This window comes from Danio rerio, chromosome 22 (genome assembly GCF_052040795.2).
Source record: "Danio rerio strain M-AB ecotype USA chromosome 22, GRCz13ab, whole genome shotgun sequence".
Taxonomy (NCBI): domain Eukaryota; kingdom Metazoa; phylum Chordata; class Actinopteri; order Cypriniformes; family Danionidae; genus Danio; species Danio rerio.
The window spans coordinates 21,587,175-21,615,000 of NC_141042.1; the positions used below are offsets into that span (position 1 = coordinate 21,587,175).

The 27,826-nt window shown below is 37.7% G+C and overlaps 1 protein-coding gene and 1 long non-coding RNA gene across 2 annotated transcripts in view; one reads left to right on the forward strand and one right to left on the reverse strand.

Annotated features, from left to right (window-relative positions):
* Positions 1-27,826, forward strand: part of LOC141380320 (uncharacterized) — a 371,569-nt gene that overhangs the window by 186,556 nt on the left and 157,187 nt on the right. The window lies entirely within an intron of this gene.
* ssbp4 (single stranded DNA binding protein 4) overlaps positions 1-27,826 on the reverse strand; it is a 91,838-nt gene that overhangs the window by 52,402 nt on the left and 11,610 nt on the right. The window contains exons 2-4 of the mRNA NM_001202512.3: positions 24,831-24,903; positions 15,782-15,843; positions 4,920-5,004 (exon numbers count right to left, since the gene is read on the reverse strand). Of these exons, the coding sequence (NP_001189441.1) occupies positions 4,920-5,004; positions 15,782-15,843; positions 24,831-24,903 (220 nt within the window). The remainder of the gene's footprint in view (positions 1-4,919; positions 5,005-15,781; positions 15,844-24,830; positions 24,904-27,826) is intronic.

Consider the following 27,826-nt stretch of genomic DNA (forward strand, 5'->3'; position numbering starts at 1 on the left):
TTTTAATAAAAGTCTAAGCACTCGATTCAATGAAACTCAGTGGAATGTTTAGGACCTATAATTTCAAAGGATAAACAGAGCGTAAGCAATCTTCAAAATCTTTTGTGTTTTGTTTAAGACATACTTACTTACTCCCAGGGCCGTTTATATCGAAGTTGATATTTAGTACCACAAAGCTGGTGTTTCGTAACATCTCATTTTTTACAAGGTGGATTGTTAGCCCAACGTTCAACTCCTAACCTGGAGGACCAGGACACTACAGACAATTTAGCTTACCCAATTCATCTATAGTGCATGTCTTTGAACTTTGGAGCACCCGGAGGCAACCCACGCCAACACGAGGAGAACATACAAGCTCCACACAGAAATGCCAACTGACCCAGCTGGGACTCGAACCAGCGATCTTCTTGCTGTGAGATGACAGTGCTAACCACTAAGCCACCATGTCACCTAAGGTTTAACTCATTAAATAAGAAGGAATTTGATAATTACGCCAATTTTGTGTTCATTTGGCAGACTTCTTTGAGAGATTATTTTATATGACATATTTGCTAGTATAGATAATATATTGGCACATCTTCTGTGATCTATTATGTGTCTTAATTTTTTGTGTCCATCTATTTGGCAAGACAAATGGCAGTTGCAGCAATGATGGTCAATGTTTCTACAATTTGGGCATCAAAACTATATAGCGAACTGTGATTGAAAAATTAGGGTTATCAGTCTAGATAGGATAAATGCACAGCTAGTGTCTCTTCCCATACTGATAAACTTCTGGTGAATGGTTAATAGTGTGAACCTACACTAGTCTCACGGTTCGGTTAAATTACAATTATTATCACATAGATTCGGTTCAATTCAATATCTTGGTGCATCAAAGTGCATTGACGATGCTTTCCATACACAGTTTTATATTTTCACAGCAAATCTTGTTTTAAAATGTATAAATATATTTATATACTAATTGTAATACAATTTTGTCCCTCAATACAAACAGTCAGATATATAAACTGTACCTTTAAACAACACAAGCATTTATAGCAAATAATATAAGTAAATTTAATTATCCCAATCGCTTTCTGAGCCTTGTCTACCAAGTTCTTTCTTACACCCCTTTGATTGGTCACACGCTCAATAGAAAGGGCTGTGATTGGCTCTTGCGCACTGGCGCTGTTCACAGATGAGTGACACTGATAAACGGCAGCGGCGATCACAGCTGATCTATGATAGACACGGTGGAGAAAACTCTGCAGACATGCGCTCATGTCTATATCCAAAAGCATTGCTGTAACAGCCGAGAATAGAGAAAACGTCATCTCAGCAGGTCAAATGGACCACAGTAAGAGAGAGAGAAATAGAGTTTACTTTCATTCTCTCAATCGCAGTGAAATAGGGGCTTCTGCAGTAAGTGCCAGTGAAAGACTGTCCAGCAAACACACACACAGTGAAACTGTGCAAAGTTTCTGCGTTTTTAAGTAGTTAGAGCGTTGTACATACTTGCGCTTGCCTCCATCGCCATAATAAGCTATGAGGACATAGCGCATCTGAGATAAATGATGTCAGTACATAAAAACCAGTTATAATTATTACTGAATCTATACCAAATTGTCCATGTCTGCATTGCGGTGCACTGAAGAAACAGTTCATTTTGACACCCCTAAAGGTTAATGTGACTTTACGGTTCCTTTTACAGCACCGATGTTGTAATGTAATTAAAATATAATCAGGTAAATAGACTACGACATTCATTTAAGTGTTCAAGGGTTAAACTAGATAAAAAGCCGTTCACACATGGTCCCGTTAGGGTCAACAGGCTAGCACAGAAATTCCATTAAAAATACTAGGGTAAACAACCTGAGACCCACTTTATATCATGTATCAATCAGGCAGTGAAGATCCATGATTTTTAAAAACAGATGCCGATTTTGTAATGACATATAGCTCACCAGAAGCGTTTGCCCCAGGTTACTGAAAGATTAAAAGTCCTTCTGCATAGTTCTATACATACGTTATTGTACCTGTCACTAACTACTAGGCCACAACTCCAAAGGCAAACAGATTGTAAAAATAATAGAAAAGATCTTTGAAAGTATGAAAGCTCTTTATTTTGCAAGCAACATCACATGCACAACTACAAGACAAATATGCGAACCATTCTGCTGCTGTATCCAAACACCAGGATTTATGCAAGGACTCTAAAGGGAGACTAAGTTTTAGCATTTTTGCAGTGTGCAGGTACACACATCATTCCAGCAAATACAAAACCTGCACACCACTTTCCCTTCCGTTCCTCAAAGACAGTGACCCTCATATTTGATAAAATCCTCTGTAACTGAGAATATCAATCAATGGCTTGTCAACAGGAATACTGAAGTACTTCCAGATGTTTACAAAAGGGGGTGGGCAGTAAAAAAATATGATTTTGAGGAGTTTTTTGATGGCACTAGAGACTGCCTGGTTTTGGGGAACTGGCTCTCAGATTCTGGGAACTCAGCCAAAGTCACAATCCTATAGCAATCCTCGGATTAGTTATGAACCAGATTCCACAGATCTCAAGATTTGCATGTTATATCCCATTATCTTTTCTCCCAACTGGTGGACTTACTCGCACAACCTCTATCACTGGCCACTAGAGAAAAAGACTGAACCTGAGGGTAGAAAAAAAAGGAAGGAATCACAGCTCTAAAATTCCACCACCAGAAAGTTACGAATAAAATCGGTTTAATTTGTTGACTGCAAAAACCTAGTCACTGCTGAAGCCCTGATTTGGAGAAGCCAATATAACTGCTGCGCTGACAGTGAGGAGGATTTGACTCATGGGAACTCACTTGTTTTTCTGCCCCTGATCCACTGACACGCTAGGGAATGGGCACTGTTATCAGCCTTGCCTGAGATAGCAGGCTTGATGGGGCGGCCGGTCCACGGGGATCCCAGAGCTGAAGTTAATCAGACAGAGACAGGTCTGGAGCAACCCATGGGACTGACATCGCCGCCTCCTCCTCCTCATCCTCCATCTCCACCGCCCCCCCATCACCTCCATAACTCGTCACAACCTCCGCCATAAGACTCTTCACACAACATTAGCCCGGTGTCCACAAAACTCTAAAAAAAATAAATAAATAAAGTAACCCCAGGTCTTCCTAGAAGTGGCTAGCCACTAGTTAGAGAGTTCATACCTACAGAAAAAAAAAATGCTCAGGAAGATCAATGGTGCGGAGTAACCCTCAAGGAAAGGTGGAAAGGACTCTACTTGTTCACTCTATTCTAGCCCAATTAATAAAAACACTGAACCCAATATTGCTCTACTGGACGCAACAACCTGAGAGCAAATGGAGATTAATAGCCTGATGAAAAGATTTGGGGAAACATTTGAAACGGTACACAACACAAGCCGGATACGCTCTGACCTCCTGAACTTTGCCATGGGTTAAAGGTCAGGGGAAACCGGTCATTAATCCTCAGACTAGAACTCAGGGGCAGGACATCTGAGCCTTTCAAATTCGCCCCAAGTCCCAGAGGTCCAGTAGCAAAGCCTGAAGCCTGAGTCGAAGTTTACTTAGAAAAGGCCACCGAGCATTTCAAACAGTCAATCGGAGCAGACAGCCTGTTTCACAACAGCCGCGTCAACTTTGAGCACGGGTGGTCAGTCGTGCAGAGGAGGGGGTCGTCAGAACACTCATTTCAACAATCCCAGGTGTCCATTGGGTGTTAGAAATGATTAGGCGTATAGATTAATTGAACACACGTCAGACTTAATTAAGCATGGCGTTTAATTAACCATGTAATTAATCTTATAGAGGCCGTACACACGCACACTGATTCCAATTGGTTGAAACTTCGGCAGGCAGCTGACACGGACCTGCAACTGTTCTCTGCTGGCAAGTCCAGAGAATTAAAAGTCTGAAGCAAAAATAGATGAATAATCCCTTTGTGACTCAAGGCCTGAGATTTGGCCCAGGTGAGACTCCTGCGCTAGCAGTTAGCAGTACATCATAGTTACTTTCATATAATCTTTGACATATTATCCTCCTCTGGAGTGTATTCACAAGGTTTTAACACTGCTAATGTGCCGGGTAAAAGATATTTGCACAATTTATATTTGACGCAATATTTCTGCCAAAGAAAACACACAGAGTGGGAAAGAGGTCCCAGTGTACTCAGCAAATTGTAGATACAGGCGCTAACACTCAAACTGCAAGACCGATCCCAAGTGCTAAGCAAGGGTCAGTGTTTGTGGTCACATTAACATGGTCATTTGCAGACGGAAAGCTGCAGCAACAAACAAATACCCTTTTAGGTTGAGCTCTGGGGTTGCCTATACACGCTACTCCAGTACTCCAGTACTAACTTGAGGGTATTCCACAGATCAAGGGGTCAAAAGGGTCAAGGTCCGGACCTAAGACAACCCAGTTTATTAACACCACAGGCTTAAAGGCATGGTTTACCAAAAAACTCACCTTCTAGTTCTGCACATCACAAATGAAGGAAATTGCAAATCATAATGGAACCCAATGACTGTCATCCAAAGAACAAAAGATCTTATTTTGTGTTCCAATCCATTAACAATTTGGGATGTACATCCACTTTGAGCATCTAGATTCTTGTACAAGAACTTTATAAGAGCCATAAAGACCTGATCAAAGATGTATTCTAGTACACAGACAATGAAACTACCATAGATACACAAGAAAAGATGTAAATGTTATGAGATGTGTGATCAAATACACACAAACTTAAGTCATAACCCGTGTTAAAACATATTTATAGCAAATACCCTAACCTCCACTTACTCAAGTTTGAGATAAACATAACGACTAACTATAAACAGGTGGTAAACATGCTCATTTGGGTTAACAGAGTAACCCATAGCAGAACTTCAGGTTCAACCCAACCCCACAGCAGATAATAAAGAAACTCACATAGTCGTGGAAAGCCTTGGCCTCGCTGGAATGTTCACATGTCTCCCGTCGATCTGGTGCTGCGCAGTACAGATCCCAGAATACACTGTAAAATAAGGCAGAATAAACAAAGCTAAGTATCAAATACATGGGTGAACTTTACTGAACCAAACAGCTGCCGAACAAAACACCAACAGGCTGCGGTACATTTTACAACATCAAGGATATCCAAAAACTGAATGGCATGGTTTGTTCTGGGCCTAGTTGTTCCAATTAGCCTAACCAAAAATGTTTTAACTGAACTGGTTTAAGAACAGGCAATGCTCTGAGTTAAAGGGACATCAGAGTTTAAACCGAAAGCTGATCTTTTTTCAGTATGACACTGACTGTAAGAACCTGACATCTTCTTTCAAAGTTGGGTCACTGGAATCATAACCCCTGGATAGCTTCCCATTTTATGAGGTGTGACCTGCAAGTGGCTAATCAATTAGACTTGATATTTGTTAATTAAGGAAATACAGTCCTTAAGGGCTGCTAGGGGGAGCAGGTTGCACTCCAAATGGTCCCTTAATTACTTCATTGAAAATAAGTACCTGTTAAACAGGTCGGCATTAAACCGCTCTCACTCTTTAGATATTGATTTAATGGACGCTTCATAAAAGCTGCTGAAGCAGGGCTTAAGAAAACGAACGCAAGTTGTTCCATCTTCCGAGGCAGCACTTTTTTACCGCTGTGCATCATTTCTGCTGATCTAACAAAATTAGACTTCTGTTCTGAATGTGGGGAAAAAAGCTTACGTTTGATGTGACAGATTGCAAAAAGGACAAAATAGGCCGCTCACGGCACAGCGACAGGTCAATGGGGCTAATCAGTTTCCACCCATTTCATATATCTTGCCGTGGAGTGGAAACCATTTGACGGATTTGTGTTCGTGAGCATAACGTAAAGGATAGCTTATGACAGCTTTCATAAATCACTCAGTGTTTATGGGTGGAATGAGAGAGCAAGGTTAAACAATGTTCAGCTCATCAGACTACAAATGTAGACAACTGCGGTAAAAAATGTTTACATTTATTTGCAGAATAAACTTGGAATGAGTTCTTGAACTTGGAAAAATGAAATCTTAATATTCATTTACTTGCCCATGCAACATTACTTATATGTTATATATGTTAGGGTTGTCACGATACTGAAGTTCGCTAACAATCGATAATGAAATTTAAAAAAACGTTCATTTTCCACAAACATTTGAGTGCACGTTCTAAAACAGCACTGATTTGCCGTTGTGTTCACATGCTCAACAGAAATGACTGTGATAGGCCATGAAGGTCATCAGTTCACCATACTCACTGAAGATTAATGAGTGTAAACACAGATAGAGGGACACTGGAGTGTTTCAATGTCACGTCGATCAGCTGTAAGCTGACATACAAGCGATCCGCTGATGAATCATGGCTTTAAAACGCTCCAGTGTCCCTGTATCTGTGGTTACATTCAGTAAACAGTGGTGAGTTCGGTGAACTGATGACCTTCATGGTCAACCACAGTCAAGAATGTTCGCGGAAATTTTTTTTTTTAATTGTCAGTATCGATTGATACCAAATTCCAGTATCGTATAAAAAATGTGGACTATGACCTGGTCACCCTTTTTCCACCCTTTTTTGCAATACATCGAGACTTGCAAACTTTTACAAATGACACAAAAGCACAACAGCATAGTACGATTCATTAAGGTAGTTAAAGAACCGATCTGTCAAGTTGAAATTACAAACAGAAACAATTCATGAATCCATCATTCAGAAACAACAAATATTATAGAGTACACAAGATGTGTCACTTGTATGGTTTTAAATAGGGAAAAGTGTTATGGTCAACTTGGCGAATGAAGCCCCGCTTACTAGTACAGGAGCCAATCATTAATTGCTATAGACTGATGTTTTTCCGGTGTCGTCTCTTGTACGACAGTTTAATGGTCAACAAACGTGCTGGAATCTCAGCAAATACTTGCTTCACAGACATAAGAAACATATCAACATAAAGCTTGAAATTTGTACTTTTAAATGAACCAAGTGCAATTGATAACAAAAGTTTTTTGGTTTTGTAAACTGTATGAAACAAACGTGAGCTACAGTCCGCCCTATCAAACACACATACCAGCACAGCACACAATTATTTCAACGCTCACAAACTTGTAAACAGAGTCGCTTTCATTTCTAGAGGAGATTCACTACCAAGACCAAGTTGTGAATTAATTCAGTAGACCAGCATGATCAAACGAACATCCAGAGGATGTTAATGTCTAAAACTCCATAAACGAGGTTGGTGTCGTGTTCTCATTACTTTTGAGTGCGCATGTACATTAGCTTGGGCAACCAGAAAATATGCAGATTTTTTTGGTTTTGGTTTTGTTTAGAATCAAAACTTATGAGACAGTTGTTGTTTAAGTTTATTGGTGATTCCAAATATGTAATGTAATCATAAGCTTGGCAAACAGTTTTGAAACATTTAATGTTACCCCATTCAGACAGAATGCCGGAGAATACTGCCAAAGAGGTGTTTCAAAAATGGCCGCCAAGTGAAATTACTTGCCTTAAAGGGACTTTGAAAACAATACGAGACCTTGATGAACGGGTTCAATTAAACTATTTAAAATCATAAAAACAATTCATTCACTTGGGCAATTGCAAAATTTATATAGCATATTCTGTAGACCTTTTATTTATTTTATTTTTTTTTAATTATTTTCAACCTTGAAAGTATTAGTCCCTTTTCACTGGATATTCCTCAAAAATGCACCTTTTGTGCTCCACAAAAAAAAAAAAATTGAAGTTTTTCTGGGTCAACATCTTCTTTTAAAAGTAAGAGTGATATATTTATAACAATGGTGTAGATGATCTATTCTGCCTATATGTTGAGAAAAAAGCTGAGACACAAAAGACAAAAAAAAGGGAAGTGGAATCAAAAGACGACATGATGCTTTGCAAGATCCATAGATAAGTGAGTAAATGAGCGCTCAGCAGGAGGCCCATACATTAACACCTCACATCCTATAGACGCCATAAACCAGGGAACAAATAAAACAGGTGAAAAGAAGGGGGAAGAAAAAAGCAAGAAAGGCACTTTGACAGGGAACGTCATGCCTGTTCTGCGCCCTTCAGTCAGTTCACAATAAAGCCAGGCGGCATTATCATATCTATCAGCCGCCGTTAAAGAGATTGCAGCTTTGTCGGAAAGCTGCTGGAGGGAGACAGCAGGACCATCTCAAATCCAATCAGGGTGCAGGGGAAATGAAATAAGACGCCAGTTACACTTTGTTACTGAAAAGCCGCAACTAGGCACACATCAAGGTGGGGAGGAATGGCGAGCGCGAGTGAGTCACATTTTCTGGAAAAAAGAAAGTGCGTTCGATTACCCTGATTGCAGCAGGAGAACTAGTTTAATTCTTGTGCACTTTGCATGAACGCAGGAAATGTGCTGTTGCAAGTGAGAAATTATTACAAATCTTGTCATGGGGGAATAAATGCTAATATGCTAAAGCAAATCTTAAAACTATGACTAGTTATTTAACAAAAAACTGATTTAAGACCAAAATAAATACTAGCATTTTACTAAACAACACAACTAGGTGACAGGAAAAGTTCACACGCAGTGAATTTTGCACAGTTATCTGTTTTTTAAATAGTTGGAACGTTTTAATTGCCGTCTCCTCCCTTGCTAAAGTAAGCTACCGCCTTATAAAGCATATGTAATTAATGACGTCAATACATAATAACCAGTATGATCATTACTGAACCGATACGGAAATGTTCGAGTCTGTACCGTGGTGCACTAAAGAAAAAATTTTCGACATATATATATGTATATATATGGACGGCAGGGGAGGGACTGTACTATATATGTCAAAATTCACTGTTTCTTTAGTGCACGGCGGTACAGACTCGAACATTTCCGTATCGAATCAATAATAATAATAATAATAATTATATATATATATATATATATATATATATATATATATATATATATATATATATATATATATATATATATATATATATATGCTAAATGGGTGACGCAGTGGGTAGTGCTGTCGCCTCACAGCAAGAAGGTCGCTGGTTTGAGCCTCGGCTGGGTCAGTTGGCTTTTCTATGTGCATATTCTCCCTGTATTCACGTGGGTTTTCTCTGGGTGCTCTGGTTTCGCCCACAAGTCCAAAGACATGCGGTACATGTGAATTGAGTCGGCTAAATTGCCTGTAGTGTATGAGTGTGAATGATAGATGTATAAATCTTTCCCATAGATGGGTTGCAGCTGGAAGACATAAAGCATATGCTGGATAAGTTGGAGGTTCATTCCGCTGTGGCGACTCCAGATTAATAAAGGGTTTAAGCCAAAAAGAAAATAAATAAATTATTAAATATATGCTAAATGCTAAGATGCTAAAGTGTAATAGCATCAATAAAGGCTAATATGCTAAAGCTAATTTTAAACTATGACTTGTAATTCATGAAAAAACTAATTTAAAACAAAAATAAAAAGTAGCATTTTACCATAAGACATCAACAGGTGACAGGAAAAGTTCAGGAGAAATGTATTTGAACTTAAATTTGCACACTTAAAGCGATAGTTCACCCCCCCAAAAAAAGATTTACTTACTAATTACACTCTTTTAAGTGGTTACAAACTTTTACAAATTTCTTTCTTTTACTGAACACAAAACAAGATATTTTGAAGAAAGCTTAAACCTGTAACAACTGATTACCATGGTAAAACTTTGAAATACTATGGAAAGTATAATAAACTTTCAGCATTTTTAAAAATTTCTTTTCAACAAAAGAAAGAAACTTGAGGTGAGTAAATGATGATAAAATTTAGATTTTTTTTTTTTTTGGTGAACTAATCTTTAATTCACATTAACAATTCCCATCATATCATGTGTTCATTTTTTTTCTTTTGATAATAGATAACAAAATAATATATAATAAAATAAATTTTCTTCAACACTTCCAATATACCAATGTGATGTATTTTTGAGTAAAACAATATATTAAGAATAAAAAAGACTGTATGATTTGGGAGTTGACATTAGGGTGGTCCCGATACTGGAATTCAATACCAATTGGTATTAAAATTTAAAACGTCCATTTCCCGCTAACATTTAAGCGCTGTGGAGCACATTCTTAATCATCGCTGATCACAGTCATTTCTGTTGAGCATGTGAACCCAATTGCAAATCAGTGCTGTTTAACAAAATGCTCCACAGCGCGTAAATTTTAGCACCAATTGGTATCGAATTTCAGTATCGTGACAACCGTACTTGACATATCAACATATAAAAAATCCTTAAATGGCTATTTGACCATTTAGAGCAAAATACTCTAACAAATTCTTCAGAGACATTTACAATTTGACTTTTTCTTGAATTTAAAAGCCTACTTCAGCCAAAAATGAAGGTTTACTCACTATTTACTCACCCTCAAGTGGTTATAGGCCTACTGTTGAACACAAAAGAAGATATTTCTGAAAGCTGAATATGTCTAACTAACTATTGACTTCCATTAGTTTTATAGCATGAAAGAATATATAGAAGTTAATGGCTACAGGTTTCCAGATTTCTTCATAATATCTCCATTTGTGTTCAACAAAATAAAGAAAGTTAAACAGTAAGTAAATAAACATTTTGGGTGAATTATATCTTTAAACTTAATCTTCATATCAGAAGTATAACACAGATAACACTTGTTATACAAAATTATCCAAAGTTCATGCATAAATTAATGCAATCAGACAACACAAAAGAAAAGCTTTGGCTCTATTTGTTAACCCACAGATGTTTCTTTTGCTCTCAGCATCAACGCATTATTGTACAACATGACCTGACCTAAGGGTTTATCTGCATAACATGTAAATTAGCTGCCTTTTCTTTTTGCATTCAGGATGACTGTGGAATATCAGAAAAGAGAATGGGGAAAAAATGTACGCGGTATGATCGATCTTTTCAAAACATGTTGTGTTCAAAATCCAGGTCTAATGTAAACACATACACAAAAATCACAACACTTTTTCTTTTTTCTACTGCATGTTAGACCTTGGACCACAAACACCTGTCAGAAGTGTCTGATTTATAAAATTGAGAGTTATAAATCATCTTAAAGCTGCATAAATAAGCTTTTCATTGATGTTTGGCTTGTTAGAAGAGGACAGTATTTGGATGTGATAACATTTTTTCTTCATGAAACATGATCTTTACTTAATATTCTAATGAATTTGGCATAAAGGATGTCAAAAAAAGACTGATTTAGTGTATTTTTGTGCAACATAAGTCTGGTTTTGTGGTCCATGGTCACATATTTGTTCCCAAGTTACACAGAAATCCTTCTTATAGAAGGATGCCAGCCTTAAGCCATCCGAAATATATCCATGTAACATTTCTGTGGCCCTGCGTTGCTCACAAGACATCGATTAAACAAATCTATGCACAAGATTAATCACAAACGGTCGTCCTTTTTTAGGATTCACACCTGCACCCCGACTAAAACCCGCGACCCCCAACCCCTCACTCGCCTTATAACAGATGTGGATGACTGCCCCTCTCTCCAAACTTTGCCTCCACCCCCTCTGCCCCACCCCAGAGCCTGGTGCTACCATTCAAACCCCCTTACAACAGGAAACTGCCTTAGACAGAAGGAAAGAAAATGCAGGAGGTGAGGGGGGGTGCATTGGAGAAGGAGATTTGGCTGTTTAACACAAAGAAGACTGGAATGCAAGGAGTTAATCCGTTTGAGGGTTCTTCCGCAAACAAAGGATAGGCCTCCAGACAAAGGTTGGTGGGGGTACGCACCGGGGGGAGGGGTTGGCTTTCCCTTACCATCTGGCCCTTTTGTTTGGGGGAGGGGGTCGGTGAAGAGGGCGGTACTCTGTGGCCCCTCCGAGTCCTGAAAAACCCTGACACGTCCCCCCGCTTCTACGTGCTATTGCTCCAGACAGACGGCCCTCCAATAGTGTCAACACTATACAGGGACCCTCCAGAACCTATTAGACTCCCAATAATCTCACAGAGGGGAGCCAGTAATCCAAGATGGAGAATAAGTTGAGTGTGATACATGAACACAAGACTGTGATCGGCACACACTGATCTTCATTTTGAAGTGGTGAAGTCCAGACAAACTTGGGGTTCTCAAGTAATGATAGATGCCGTATTTTATTTGGTTATTGACAGATTGAAACAGTCTAGTGAATTGATTCTTCTGTTGGGTATCGTTGGCTTGACAGTTAAAAGATAAAAGATTTACAATACAGTATGTCTTTCTAAAAAAATCACCAGAGGATAAAAAAAAAACTCTAGCAAACAAGGACTCTCTGCTGAAATGCCCAGCTTAGTTTGGCATGAATTTGCAAGCTAGTCCAAACTGGTTTATAGCGTCTTCTTACTACTCCATTAGTTAAAACCAAAGCTATGTTCTTCGCTAGCAACAATCTGTTGTTCCAAGTAAGGTTCTACTTTAGGCTACGTTTACACAACAATCATGAGCCTGTGACGCGCTCCCGATATTGTTCACCTTGCTACTTTGAATATACGCTATGAAATAGCATGTAAGTGTGGCTTAGTAACAGATATAATTCCTGCATGCCGCTGGCCAACCACTACATCCACTTACATAAACAGGAACTAGTTAGTTGTCTGCTGTCGTGTTGCAGTGCGGACGTTTGCAATTTCAGGAGTCATGGCTTTGAAGTACAGTCCCTTCCCTGCCGTCCAAAGCTAGTATGCTAACCGATTAGCATTTTGGCAGATCACCTACTGCTCCTTTAATGCATCCTGTAGTTAAGTGAAATGGCTATAAACTAAACTAAGATAAAGTCATTGTATGCAGAGCCATAGACCTTAATCTATAACTTCTATAATCTATAAATTCAGTTCATCATAACTGAAAGCTACGTTGTGTTTGCTGGCCTCTCGCATCATGCACCTGTCAGTCAGTCAGTCAGTCAGTCAGCATGTCACCTTAAAGGGTTAAACAAAAACTGCACAACACAACTACAACTACAGAAAAAGTTTGCACTGTTATAATTCACCTAAATACGTTTTGGTGCGATTATGACCCACTATCAAAAAAACACTGTAATGTCGTAATGCCGTTGCGGGATGAATTTTGGTGTGGCGCCCCGCCATGGAAGAATTAATGTAGCAAAAACTATCGCTGTCTTAAATATGTCAGCAGGTAAGAATTTGATGCAGTCAAAACCTTGTTAGTGAACCGTACCTTGAAAGTGACGATTTGTCATATCTATGTATCATTTATCATATGTGTAAGATGAGACACCGATTTGGTTGTAATTCAAAGTAAATCCAAACTTTGCTGATGAATCGTTCAGCAGCATCCACATCATGTGGATCCATGTACTATGCAACAGATTGCACTTGGAAGAGTTCAGATGCAAAAGCCGCTAAACGCCACTTATGCAAAAAATGAGCTAATGACATTGAGTGAATGCTTTAGGCACGTAGTACATGTTCAACAAATATTTTAGCTTGAAATCATCTAAATCGCAGCGTCAGCACATTCAGAAATAACAGTTTGTTAGCAAAAGCCTCTAAACGCCACTTGCTTTTGATAGCAAAAGCCACTATGTCCTGAGAACCAATCAGAAGGCACGAATCGAATCATATGTTTTCAATGAAACGGCTTGCTGATACACTGGCTTATTTATGAGGAGATGGATTTACTCCACTTACGATTAAGATTTTAAAAGATGGTGTTTGATGAATTGGATTAGGTTGTCCGACTGTCAGTGAATGGCAAATGAAAACGTCTCTCACCTCAAAACTCATATGTATTATAAGAAAAGACCCACTATACAGTCAGAAGTGTAACATTCAATTCAATTCATGTTTATTTCTATAGCACTTTTATAATGTAGATTGTGTCAAAGCAGCTTAACATAAAAGTTTTAATAAATTGAAACTACATCAGTTCAGTTTTCATAGTTGAAGTTCACTTTAGTTCATGTCAGTGTGGTTAAATTTTCACTGCTGAAAGTCTAACACCAAGCATGCATTCATAATGTTTTTATTGCGTAGTGGCGCTACTTTAAATGAGTCCGATTTACGAAAGACGAAGTTAAGATGCCATACTTTTATCCCACATGGACGCTATGAGAATAAACAAGAGACGAAAAAGAGACCTTGAGTATGATGAGAATGAATGAACGACAGCTTCTAAAAGTGTCTGAGACATCCCCTTTTTGCCCAGCAGGCCAACCTTGTGTTTTATTTGCTAATGTAAGCTATTTATATTTACAAAAAAAAAGAGGTCTGATGGATTTAGAGGGTTTTGCATCTAAACTCTTCACTTGCCTTTAATCTACGCTCCACTAAACATGTACTACCCACATTTACAAATGTATGCAATTACAATCTCAAAAAACAACATGGTTGGGCAAACGAACAGATAATCAACTAATAGTCATATTTAAATCATTTCAGAGCAAATCACACATAACCTTTGCTGGTCACTAACACTTTAGGAGAGCACATAAATGTAACTGCAACACGGAGACATTGAGGACAAAAACCTGGCAGGAATTAAAGGTTTCATGCTGAAATAACCAGCTAATTGCAGGCTTTTTCATAGCATCTTCTTCTTAGTCCATTAGCAGAGTCACATTTTTCACTAACAACCAACTGGTTGACCAAGACTGGTTAAACAAACTAAGAAACCGTGTTTCTTTAACAAGTCTGTGAATAAGACCCCGTTTACAATGGCAGTTAAATGTGACCCAATTTTGAATTTCTTGCTCATATGAGACAAAGATCGAATCTGTTCTATAACTGTGTAAACATGAAAAAACACATGCATTCGGATATTCAGAGATCGGTTTTTATGCCTCCGTCATATGTGAAAATAAATCAGATATGTGACAATGCGACTATCATGTAAACAGGCAGATCGAATTTATTGAGGCATTGCGTTTTGTACGTCATTAAACTTGCGACATTGTGGTACATCTCCGTGGTTTAATGACAGAGAAGGAAGAGCATGTGTGGAGAAGCCGACGCGGTAAACAACAACAACAGAGGAAACACGGAGGAGGAAAATGATCAGTCGATACAATTTGCTTCCACCAGAACTGAGATCTCTTTCGTACCCACAAATTCCTCTGAATGGTGAAGGACACCATATATAAACCATAGGCGCAAGCTGCAATGTTGGTCCTTTCCCTCCTTCTCCAACTCTGCCTCAAAATCATTTTAAAGTTGGGCAATCTTCGCAAATATCGCAGAGCTAAAAGCAAGACAATTTCTTCCATCGTGGCTAGTGTGGCGCAGATGCTAGAACCCGCCTTTGCGAATACGCGACAGCGTAAATTGTATGGCAAGTGTAAACACATGAATCAGATATGGGTCACAATTAAAAGAACGTGTAAATGGACAGACAAAAAAATCCAGATATAGGCAACAAATCAGAATTGGGCATCAAGACCTGATAGTGTAAACGGGGCCTAATAGACCTTACTGAATGGACTGGTTATACACCCCTCAGAGCCATCACTTTAATTGGACTAATTTATTCACATTAATTATGCTATCTACCATAGTTAAGGTTCACAGTGAGGATGCCATCAAAGGCAAATACACAAAGCTGTTTTGAAATCAGCCAACAGTCATCTTTTAAATCTATCCACAGCAATCCAATCACACATTACCTCTGCTGCTCATTTTGCTTGGCCTAACGCTGTGTAGCATAACTGTAAAAAGGAGATACCTACTTCCAAGAATAATGGACCATCATTCATTTAGGCTCATCTATTGCTGCTAACGGCCAGCATGGACATACCGACAGAGAATGTTATGGGTTTTGAGTTACAAGATCGATACATACCACCACCATGAGTGCAGGAATCCAGGAGGCTCTCCTAATGTGATATTCTTCTCCCATCGGATCTAAAAAGGTGCAGAGACAGAGGGAGAAGAGGTCAAGTATGAATAGAGCAGGTTCTGAACAAATTAACTACGGGTAAAAGGCTCCATTTCAACAGCAAAGCAATGAACAACAAATTGAGCCTATAGTTCAGCAGACCAATGGAAAAGTCATTCAAAACTATGGATGTACACTACACTTTCATTGCAGTGTTGTCCAAATGATTAGCTGAAGAGGAGGTATAATTAGGTCACAATAGAGCTGAAGATCTTTGCCGGGTTACGGTAGGTTCAGGCTTAATTTCTATCATTTTAGATGGTGTCGGGCCTGGCTCGGGTTGGTGCAGTAAATTAATAGTTATGTGATGTTCTTGGCTGGTGGAACATGAACAAACAATTTTAACCAAAACTTGCAAAATTAGCCAGATCAGAACTATGCATCTCGGCTAGCAGCAGCAGCAGTAAAAGTGTCCAGATCTGCTGGACGCACCATCAGTGAGAGCAGGACTGCGTTAAAGCCATCTCCAGTGGATTTAATAATGTTTCTCCACAAAAACACATAGCCTAATCCTGGCTAGTAAGCGATATTCAAATTAAAACTAACGAATAATTAAACCATAAAATCATAATGTAGACAAAGTATATAGGTTAATATTGGCATTATTCTTTTATTATTCAGCTTATCCGTAGCCTTAAGGCCAGACAGTGAAAAGAAGTGATGAAACAAATCTCGCAGAGCCTTTATCTAAATTTAGTTATTGCCAAATACCAGTCATAATTTAGAATTTATTTTAATTTAATTTGCTAGGAAATACCTATTTTTATTTGTGTGTTGGCTAGTTTAAAGGCTAAATGTGTGTACCTAAGCCTATTTAGAGGGCTGAGTTGTAATGATATTACAGAGGACTTATTTTAATTCTTTGTTCCAACTTCCAAGTGGCCTATAGCCTACGTTTGTTATGAATAAATCATGTTAAAATGCGTATAAATGACTCATTCTTGAAAAAAGGCAAAAGAAGTGTGTGCATGTGCACATTTAAATAATGTTGTGCTATAATCGAGTTCGGCCTTTTAAAAAGCCGTCAATCAAAATGTACTTGTCAGGCTCGGGCCCTATCTGCCTAACTTTTACAGCTCTAGGCCACATTGGTTGACCTGCATATGTATTAGCATTATATAGACTTCTCAATAGATTTCATTGCTTAAATAGAACTTAATGCAACCATGTCACCTGTGTTAATGTGTATGAATTTAAAATTGTTGTTTCATATCGTCACACACATGGTGACCAAAGTCTTCAATATGTAACCAAACCTTTTAGTTGTTAGTAATGGTGATTTTATACACTAAATCAAGACATCATTAAAAATTACATCTCCTCAACCTAGCACTGTACTTTTCCAAGCAGACGTATTGATTTTAGAACATGCCCTGTCCATAACTATTCACCCAAAAAAGCTGATGTGCATTATTGGAGTCTCTCTGATGTAAGGGACTGATTAACAATGTTTTAAAGTGGGTATGTGCATGTGTGTGTGTGTGTTTTTGCTGATCAGTGCAGTGTTGTGTAGCCCCTTGAGGTCCAAGGTGTAAGTAGAGGGAGTTTCAGCAGTAATTGTGAGGTGGCAAAGGGAACAAGCAGGTGACTGCTCCCTCATTAAGCTTCAGTGCACAGGTGCGTCCTCCTGCTGTGTACCTGCCTGGGCCGAAAGACCTCCCCTGTGGTGTACGAGTGTGCCTGCGCTAAGGTCTTGAGATCTGATGAGCGTCGGCCTAATTGAATAGCAACGGCGGTAATGATGACTGTCGACGGCACGCATGTTGACGCCCTATCGCCGTTACAAAAACACTGAAACATTGGTAAACACAGCCATCTGTTGACTTGTTGACTGTTTAATATTTGCTTACAGAACAACGTCTAATTTTGCAGGCTTATATATATCCCTAGTTGGAGAATTTACCCTTCTGAAAGTAGGCTACTAGGTTGGATTGATATAGATAATGATACCCATCCAATATAATAGACGACTAGAATTATTTTAAAACCTTAACAACAGGAAACTGAAAAGAAATTTCTTCCTACCACATGCAATTAGTGTAGAACGAAACGTTTATGACCAGCAGCATGCATTTAAAAGAGTTCAAACAAATAGACATAATCAATTGTTTATCAGTTTTAATATGTCAACCTTAATTTTAATTATCGAGCCAATGGCAATAACATAAAAAATAAACATTTATTGTATGTCACTAGTCTAAAGCCCCTTCCATACCTCCAGCTTCATGCAGCAATAAAGCGGCACAATCCCAATCATTTCAATAGAAAATTGGCAATTTTCGGCAACAAGAGCAACACTGACCATTAGGAATGCACAATACTGGAATTTGGTACCAAGCGATACTAAAGTTTTAAAAACGTCCATTTCCCGCTAACATTTGAGTGATATTGAGCACATTCTTAAACAGTGCTGATTTGCCGTTGTGTTCACATGCTCAACAGAAATGACTGTGATTGGCCTTAAAGGTCATTAGTTCACCAAACTCACCACTGTTTATGGAGTGCAAACACAGATACAGGGACAGTGGAGCATTTGAAAGCCACGATTCATCAGCGGATCGTTCGTAGCTTATAGACAAACCAGCTGATCAACATGACTTTGAAACGCTCCAGTGTCCCTGTGTCAGTGTTACACTCAGTAAACAGCAGCAAGTTTGGTGAACTGATGACCTTCCATCCAATCACGGTCATTACTGTTGAGCATGTGAACACAACGGCAAATCAGCGCTGTTTAAGAACGTGCGCTCAAATGTTAGTGGGAAATGAAAATGAAATGAAAAAAAGTTTTTAAAACTTTAGTATCAAATGGTACTGAATTCCAGTATCGTGACAACCCTACAGACCATTTGCGATAGGATGATGACATGTCAAGAGACAAAAAATATACAAAATGCACTTTCACAAGTGAATACAATCTGGAGTGAAGCCAGTAAAGTGTAGGTCATTCAGCCATTACTTCTGAACCAGCTGGTAGTACTTGATAAGCCTGAATTAGTTCAGTCAACCCAGACAAGCAAACATTCATATATGGATACTATAGCTGTCACTGTCCTTGTTGAAATTAAAAACATGTACTAATTCTTCTCAAATGTTAGTTTTTAACGGGGTGGCATGGTGGCTCAGTGGTTAGCATTGTCACCTCACAGCAAGAAGGTCGCTGGATCGACTCCCAGCTGGGCCAGCTGACACTTAAGTGTGGAGTCTGCATGTTCTCCCCTTGTTCGTGTGGGATTCCTCTGGGTGCTTCAATTTCCCCCACAGTCCAAAGACATGTGCTATAAGTGAATTGGATAAACTAAATTGTCCATAGTGTGTAAGTGCATGTGTAAATGCGAGAGTGTATGAGTGATTCCAAAAACTGGAAGCTTGCAGCTGGAAGGGCATCCGCTGCATAAAACATATGTCAGACTAGTTGGCGGTTCATTCCACTGTGGTGACCCCTGATAAATAAGGAACTAAGCCGAAAGAAAATTACTGCAAATTTGATTTTAGCTGCAAGAAAACCAAGAAATTTATACATAATGGAGACAACTCCACTCACAAACAAATCTTGGCAACCAGTAGTGGGAATGCTTACTTCTGACCAAACCGAGAGCCACAAGCTACAAGCAGCGATAAAGACACTGTTGGTATGAATAGGGCTTAAATTTTCGACAATTCAATTGGCAAACATTATAGGGCTGTGCAATTAATCAATATTTAATTTAAGAATTTAAGAAATATTTAAGAAATATTTAATTTAAGAAACCTAGTGCTGTTGTGTGCATGCACTCCACTACACAGACGACCAGAACACATACATGAAAAGACATGTGTAGCAGAAAATCGGACCCATGCAGCTCTTAACGCGACAGCAGGTCATATTCCACCAGCCAAACATGCTTATTAAATTATTAATTAATCAAATAACAAAGCTAAGCTTGAATCAAGTATTTTTGTAACTTTAACAAGAAACTAATCAAATTCAAATCTCGCAATTAAAAACACGAGTTTATTTCATTTGTATATTTTAATTCTACTGTATTATAGTTTATTCATCATCTAAATTAATAAGTGAAATAACCTCTGTTCATTTATTGAAAGCCACATCAGTTGTCCGTGTACTGAAATGTGTAATTTTAGTATTGAACTCCAGCTAAACTTTTAAAGACAGTGCTTTTTAAATATATGTATACACTACAGTACCACCCTACACTGGCTAAAATTCATAAACAACACATTACCTGTCTGACCAACGTCCCAGGAGGATCTCACAAGCACAAGGCCAGACTTTGGCATAGTGCTTCATCTTTGTCAAACTTTGTCTGAGCAAAACATTAATAAAAAAAAATAATAATAAAAAAACCTGGAAGCTTTTGGAAGTGCACTGTGAGCGCTTAATGATACCCACACAAACAAACACAGCAGGTACCAGAGGACCACGGCAAATGCAGTAAGATAGATGATAACATTTGAAAAGTTCACAATCTGTAAAGGTCCTGAAGCACTGAGGAAGAGTTACACCATCTTGTTAATGTCTTATAATGTCAAACAATTAACATTTACGCATCTTTAGAACTACGAAAACAGATCATGGCAAAAACAGCTTTCAAATTCATTCAGACCATCAACTGAGACGCTCAATAGAATTCATGAGGTATGACTGACAGATTTTGGGACACATATTCTCCTCAACATTTTTAAATCAAGATTTAAGGTAATTTGCTTTTTAAGTGTGATGTCACGCAAAGCGACTTCCGGGTCACATCGCTTTATCAAACTGTATGGGCAGACTCTTCAAATGGTAATAATAATCATTAACAAATCGATGTAATACTTTCGAAAATCACCATCACAATATATATTATATGGCATATATATGGCATAGCCACTTGAGTTCTGAATAAGCCAAATAGGCTCAACCCACCTGTTTACTGTAGTAAAACCACTTTCTATATTCAAATGCATTTTTTGTTTCCACATATTGAATAAATAAACTGCCACTTTTCTAATTAAATGACATAAATATAAATATATATATAGATTTAACTTACAGGCTAACTCACATATTTCACGATCTAAATGATAATAATAAATAGTAATCTTTTTTTTATACTAGACAACACTTGATGTTTCTATCTCTGTCAGTGACTCAGTCACAATTAAAACGAGTACACGTCTTTATTCAAATAAAGGAAAGAAAGTCTGTACAACTTCATACCACAAAGACGACAAACTCACAAATGTCTTAGATCAGCCCTGAAAGAGTGCATTACAGCAGATCAGGAGATCGAGAGAGTATTAGAAACCATTTGCACCCGTTTCCACAGAGGCCAACTTTAAATCAGACTTTTAATGTGCAGTCGGGGTTTAAGAGCAGTTCTGAACAGAAGTGGTGGCATCACCTCCACTCCAGACCTGTAGTGTGCTCAAGCTCCATATGATGTTCATATACTGAGAGCAGCACTGACACCATCTACAGCAGAAGCTCCACCACCCTGTAAAAAGCGTTATGACAATCCACTTTACTACGCTGGTAGTAGCTGAATGTTAATACTCTGATTGCGCCCCCTCAGTGGCGCCAAAGACGATTTCTAGAATCATCAGTGGAATATTGCGTAATTCTACAGCAATGACACTTTCCTTTATTAAAGGGATAGTTTGTCCAAAACTGAAAATTCTCCATTTACAAACTTAATGGTTTCTTTTTTCTGTTGAACGCAATGCATTTTGAAGAATGTTGAAAACTAGTGCCATTGACTTCCACTTTTTTTTCCGCCCTACCTTTTCAGTGGGTTCAGGTTTCCAACATTCTTCAAAATATCTTCTTTTTGGTTCAACAGTAAAAAATTTACTTTTAAATGTTTACATGAAAACCTGTACATTTTCATTTGTTGGATGATATATCCCTTTAAAGTTTTTTTTTACTTGCTTTCATATTGGATAAACATTGGTTTAAAACTTAAATGCTGACTGACAATAAAGTCCTGTTTAAAATTGGATAACACTTTATTTTGATGGTCCATTTGAGTATTAGTAGACTGTCTGCTTAATATCTGCTCATATCTGCTCCTTTAATAGACATTTAACCGACTATAAGAAACTTTGCAAGTACGTCAACTTACACTAACCCTAACCCCAAACAGTCTGCTTAAAATCTCATAAGATGTAACTTCAATTCAACAAACAGACAATCAAAATAAAGTGTGACCTAAATTTGGTATTAGTAATGTGTTTTGTTTAACGATGGAAGAAGATGACGGGGACATTTTTTGTTTTTTATACCGTATATATATTATGTAAATTTTACGCCCTGCCCACATGGTTCCAGATTTAAGCCAATAGGCAAAAGTTGAATATTGTTTCGAGTTCGACCTTTAGTCCACAATGCCGGTGTCCACAAGCTTTTTGAATGACGAATTACAGAGTGAGAAAATCATGCGGAGCCATGTAGATAGGCAAAACGCCACTTTATGAAAGAAGGAAGAGAATCCTGCACGTAACAACAACAACAATAGCGGATTAAAGAGCAGTGTTTGTGCTGCAGACGTTGCTAAGTTTATTAGCACTACTACAACAAAAACCTAGTGATGCTGTATCAACTAGATGACTTATGTAATATCAGTTACATGCATCTAATATACGTGGATTCACCATCATCTTCTTGTCTGTACTTTAAGAAAAAATGAATGTGCACGCCTACTGTGATTTTATGTTATTCTTTGGCTCCTTAGGTGTGGCAAACATATTACATGTTGTTTTATTGCCCATATTTCCCGTTACTATGTGGACGCAGACATTCCTTGATACAATAGGCGTATGGATGCAAAACTTTTTGAATTACACGATCAAAAAACACAATCGTTGCTGTGTCGATCTTAGTCTTTTTTGTGCTTTGTAGATACTTTCCTGATATCTTTTAGCTGAAGGTTTATAGGCAAATGTATATATCTGATCTTGCAATATATATAATACTGCTAATTAAGCTCACACAACTTACAACTTTCTCACTTACTTCTTAACAAAAACAGACTACAAAAAACAATACAAAGAGCCGCAGCTTTCATTATTGATTGGTCGTTCTTAGGGCTGGGCGATTATTCAAAAAGTAATCAAATCGACATTTGGAACCTATAATCGATCAAATTTTTCCAGGTCAATTTTTTCAATACTTCCCCTACCGTGTGAGGAGTCACGTGAACCTGCTCTGTTTACAGATCTGCGTCAAGCGCAGTGTATGGTCTAGAGCTGCTTTTACATGTTCGCATACTCCTCGCCGTGACTGATGCCGATGTTGACCCCTCAAAAAATTTAACTACTCGTCCCGACGATGGATAGCACAAGCTCTGTGATAGGTCGGCTTGGTAACTAAAGAACTATAAGAATCGTTTATTAATCATAATCGAGTTAAAATGTTTAACTAATCGAGATTTTAATTTTAGGCCAAACTGCCAAGCCTCGTTCTTGAATGAGTCGTTCATTTTTAACAAATCTTTTGTATTACTCAAAAAGATGAGTTCTCTCAGGGAGTCATTTATTCATTTGCGCACGCACACATTGGTGCAGGTGAAGAAGATTAGTTCCTGTTGAGTCTTCTATCAGGTTTCAGTCATTCGTTTATCACTTGAAAGACAGAAGCCAGTCATATGCATTTAGAGCAGGGAAAAGATCTGTCCGTTAATTTGTTGAGTCCTCGATTTGAGTCCTTCGTTCCTCACGTGAAATAACAGAAGCCAAATGCTAAATGCTTAAATGCTGTCACGTGACGAACGAACGACTCAAAAAACAGAAGACTCCAAAGGTGAACTAATCATGGCTCTTTCCGGCTCAGACTGTGTACTTTGGTTAAGCTTATACGGGACTGTCAGTGTGACGTGAAAGAACCACTTAAATTTGAAGAGCTGTCAGAAGAGGTGAGCTGAACTAATCATAGAAAAAAAGAGCAGGTAAACAATAAATTATAATTTTCTCTTTCTTATAGCTTTCGAGATATGACTTGTTTGTAGTGTGATCAATGTTTGGGCTAGTTGTAGATGAGTTAGGAAGCATCTCGTAACATTTTATTAATATTTTGGCAAATTGAACAAAAATGAACGAATTGAACAAAATGAACGACATGAACGAAATGAAGGACGTGAACGATACGAAGGACATAAACGAAATGAACGACATGAACGACATGAAAGACATAACCGAAATGACACAAAATGAACAAAATGACTCAACTCGAAATGACTCAACATGACTGAAATTACTCGAAATGACTAAAAAAAATGATTAATTTATTTTAATGAACGAGGCTCAAAGGTCAGAGTCAGTAAAATGATCTGAACTTCCCATCACTAGCTTTCATTTTTGCTCTGGTAGCCCGAAAACTATACAGAACACTGAGGGTTTGTGTCCAGGAATATTAAAGAAATAGTTCAAATAAAAAATGATAACTCTGCCATCTTGTACTTACCCCTGACTTTTGAAATTTTGTGTTGAACACAAAAGAACTTTTGAAAAATGTTGGACACCTGTAACCATTGACATCCATACCATTTGCTTTTCCTACCATGAAAGTCAATGGTTACAGGTTTCCAACATGCTGCAAAACATCTTCTTTTCTGTTCAACAAAACAAAAAGTTTAAAACTGCTTTGAAACAAACAAAACACTGCTATGGAACAAGTCAAGGGTGAGTAAATGTTTTCTCAGTTGTGGGCAAACTATCCCTTTAAGGGGACAATAGAATTTTTTTTGCCTCTAAAACAAATGTATGATTTAAAAAAAATCAGAGAAACATTTAAACCCCAGTTACCAGGCTTAACGGGAACACCTTTTCCAACAACATCTGGAAGTTCAAGGTTAAAATATTTCCGACACTATTGATTGGACCCCTGCCTCTGAACAAGGCCTTAAACTCATTCACATACATTTAAAGAACTATATAACAACGCAATTGTTTTCTTTATAAAGATGATACCACTCACCTCTGATAGGAAGGTCTGTGCTGATTTCTGTGCGCCAACATGAAGCAAGTACTCATACACGTATAAAGCTAACCTGCAAGACAAGAGGGGGAAAAATGCATTGTAAATCTCAGTGGAATAGAGGGCTCTTTCTTCTTTAAATCATCAATTTTGGGTTGGTCCCAAAATTCAAGAGAGAAAAATGCAGTTCCACTGGCTCTCCCATTCTAGGTGGACAAGCAAACACATTACAGCAATTATATCTGGTGCATGTTGAAACCTCGCAGGCGCTTGGGTGCAAAAACATTCTTGGAAATGAAGACTAGTGAAAATTGGGTGAAGGCAAGGAGTTTTCATGTCAGCAGCTAATGTCTGGCCAGGTTTGTGAAGTCAGTATCAATGCAAGGGGAATTTAATTTAAAAACACTCTTAACCAAACGTTTTTGGGTTTGATTTATTTAATTTTGCACTTATTTTATTAAAAGTGACAGTAAAGAAGCTAACATTTTTACAGATTTCGCCTTTTAAAAAAATGTTCATCTTATACATCAATAACACTTTTTATAAAAAAGATCAAGCAGTACCATTTTCAACTTTGATCATGATAATAAATGTTATTTAAATATAATCAGAAATCAGATTTCATATTAGATTTCTGGAGGACTGTGACTGAAGTGATCATGGTGAAATTCCTAAAATATCCTAATTTCTTATACTATTGTTTACCCTTTCACATGTATGATCACACTGGTGTGATCATACGCCTCAGGGACCAACCAAGGCTGATCACACCGGTGTGATTTAAACATTCAGAGCACACGTCATCAACTGCTAAATGGCACAGAAAGAGGTGTGCAGCACTAGTCATAATTCTCAAATACCCATGCTTTCAAACAAATAACAATTATTTTAGGTTTTAGACATTCACATACACATAACTACAAGCAAAACAAAACATTTAAGGTTTGTAAAATACACGGATGTCCATGGAGAAGGCAATAATAAATATTTTTTAATATGGCTGGCAATGTGCTTTGTTCACGTAAAATACACATTGTTTATTTTACAAGAATATTTTCTCTAATACTCTCCTAGATTAACAATTTTGGAAGAAAATTATGAATAAATCATAAATGACATAAATCCAGCGGCTTGGATTTCCCCTGCAGTTGTTGCTAAAAGAGATACAGCTGCGATCTGAATTTAATATGAAATTCTAATAATATTTATTAAATTACGCATTCATTTTACTATTTTATAAGAGTACACCCCTACCTCAACTCTAAACCCAGCCCTTGCGGTTATGTAAAAATATTTTTAGTTGTACATTGTCACAAAAATTATGCTATATTGCCATGAGTATAGTCAGCTGTATCCCATCTAGACTTCTTCCTCGCAGTGAAGTCTAAATGTGATACAACAGAAGATACTCACGTCAGTATAACATAATCTATTAAAATACAGTTTTGTTATATTATGCTATATTGACATGAGTTTCTTCAGCTGTATCCCATCTAAATACAATTAATGCGTAATTTAATAAATAATATAAATACTTCTCTTTTTCTTCTCTTATCTTTTTTCCTCTTATTATTAAGCTGTTTAAAAGACAAAATATATTTTCTACCACATATTTGAGAATCAGAGTATTTGAAATTTTGCAATACAATTAAAACATTTGTAAATATTTACAGAAAACGGCAAAAAAATAAAAATAAAAATAGGATACTGTATCTACATAGATCATTGGGGCTGGTGGGTCATGTGATAAACTTGATGCATCGTCATTGGAACTTTATAGGGCGATGAATTCTAAGGGGTTAATCACACTGAATGCGCGTTTTGCATTGAGAGGTACCCTTTTTTAACGGTTTACTAACAGTCGCGAGTGTTTTGGGCATTGCTTATGCGCCCTGCGCACATCACGTTTTAACTTCCTGTCGCGCCTCGTTTTTTCTGCGCTCGCAGTTGACAAAAAGTCAACTTTGAGCGGAAAAAGCACATTACGTCAGTCACTTCTTTTTAATTCTCCAATCAATTGAAAGCAGAGGCCGGGGTTCCGTTGAGGTGACAGCCGTGTTTGTGTTGTCAAGACGACTACAGAGACTTTTGAAGATGGAAGGGAGACTAACAGTCGCTGTTTTAAGTTATACGGAGATGTATGACAGCACAAATCTTTAATATCACATTATTATTCAATTTTAAAATTAACAATTTACAATATTTACAAATATTAAAATAACAATATCAACAGCAACACTCGTGTACAATACCCAGCTGATTCAGTCGTTGCCTAGAGACATAAAAAGTACACCACACTGCTTTTTTTCGTGTCAACAAAAAAGGCTGTGTGGTGCGCCTCGGCTTTTGGAACATAAAAGCATATTTGGTGTGATCAAGCCACTATGTAACCATCACAAATAAACTCATGCAGGAGGGTCAGCTGGAATATTTAAGACCCACGTGTGAAAGGGTTAAAAGAAATGTCAATTATGAACCACAAAATATGTATAAATATAAAAAATAACCAATTTAAAAAGTATGATTGTAGAAAGTTTTCAGTTTTTAAATTTATAATTATATTACATTCAAACAAATTGTACTTTGTTTCACCATCAAAGCAATTAAGTAACCATTTTTGAGAGCTGTGCTATCTTGTTTTAAATGACATATCATTTGTTTTATACATTGATAAATAGAGTTAAATCAATTAAATACGTCCAACTAATTCAATGTTGAAAACTGACAGCCCTAATAAAAAATGCCTTATCGGTCCACATAATACACTCCCCATTACTATTTAAAGAGCATCTCCAGAAGAACAGCTTCAAGGATCAAATACCAAGGACTCATTTTCCCCTCAAACGTCTGAATTATTTCTTGGTGTTTCATCAGACGTACTCATTTTAAGAGCTACCCTCAAGTATATATACAGCTGTCAACAAAGTTACACTTTTGTGCAATGCGGGGGAAAGATTTCAGAGTTTTGCTTCTAATTTAATTCATATTTAACATTT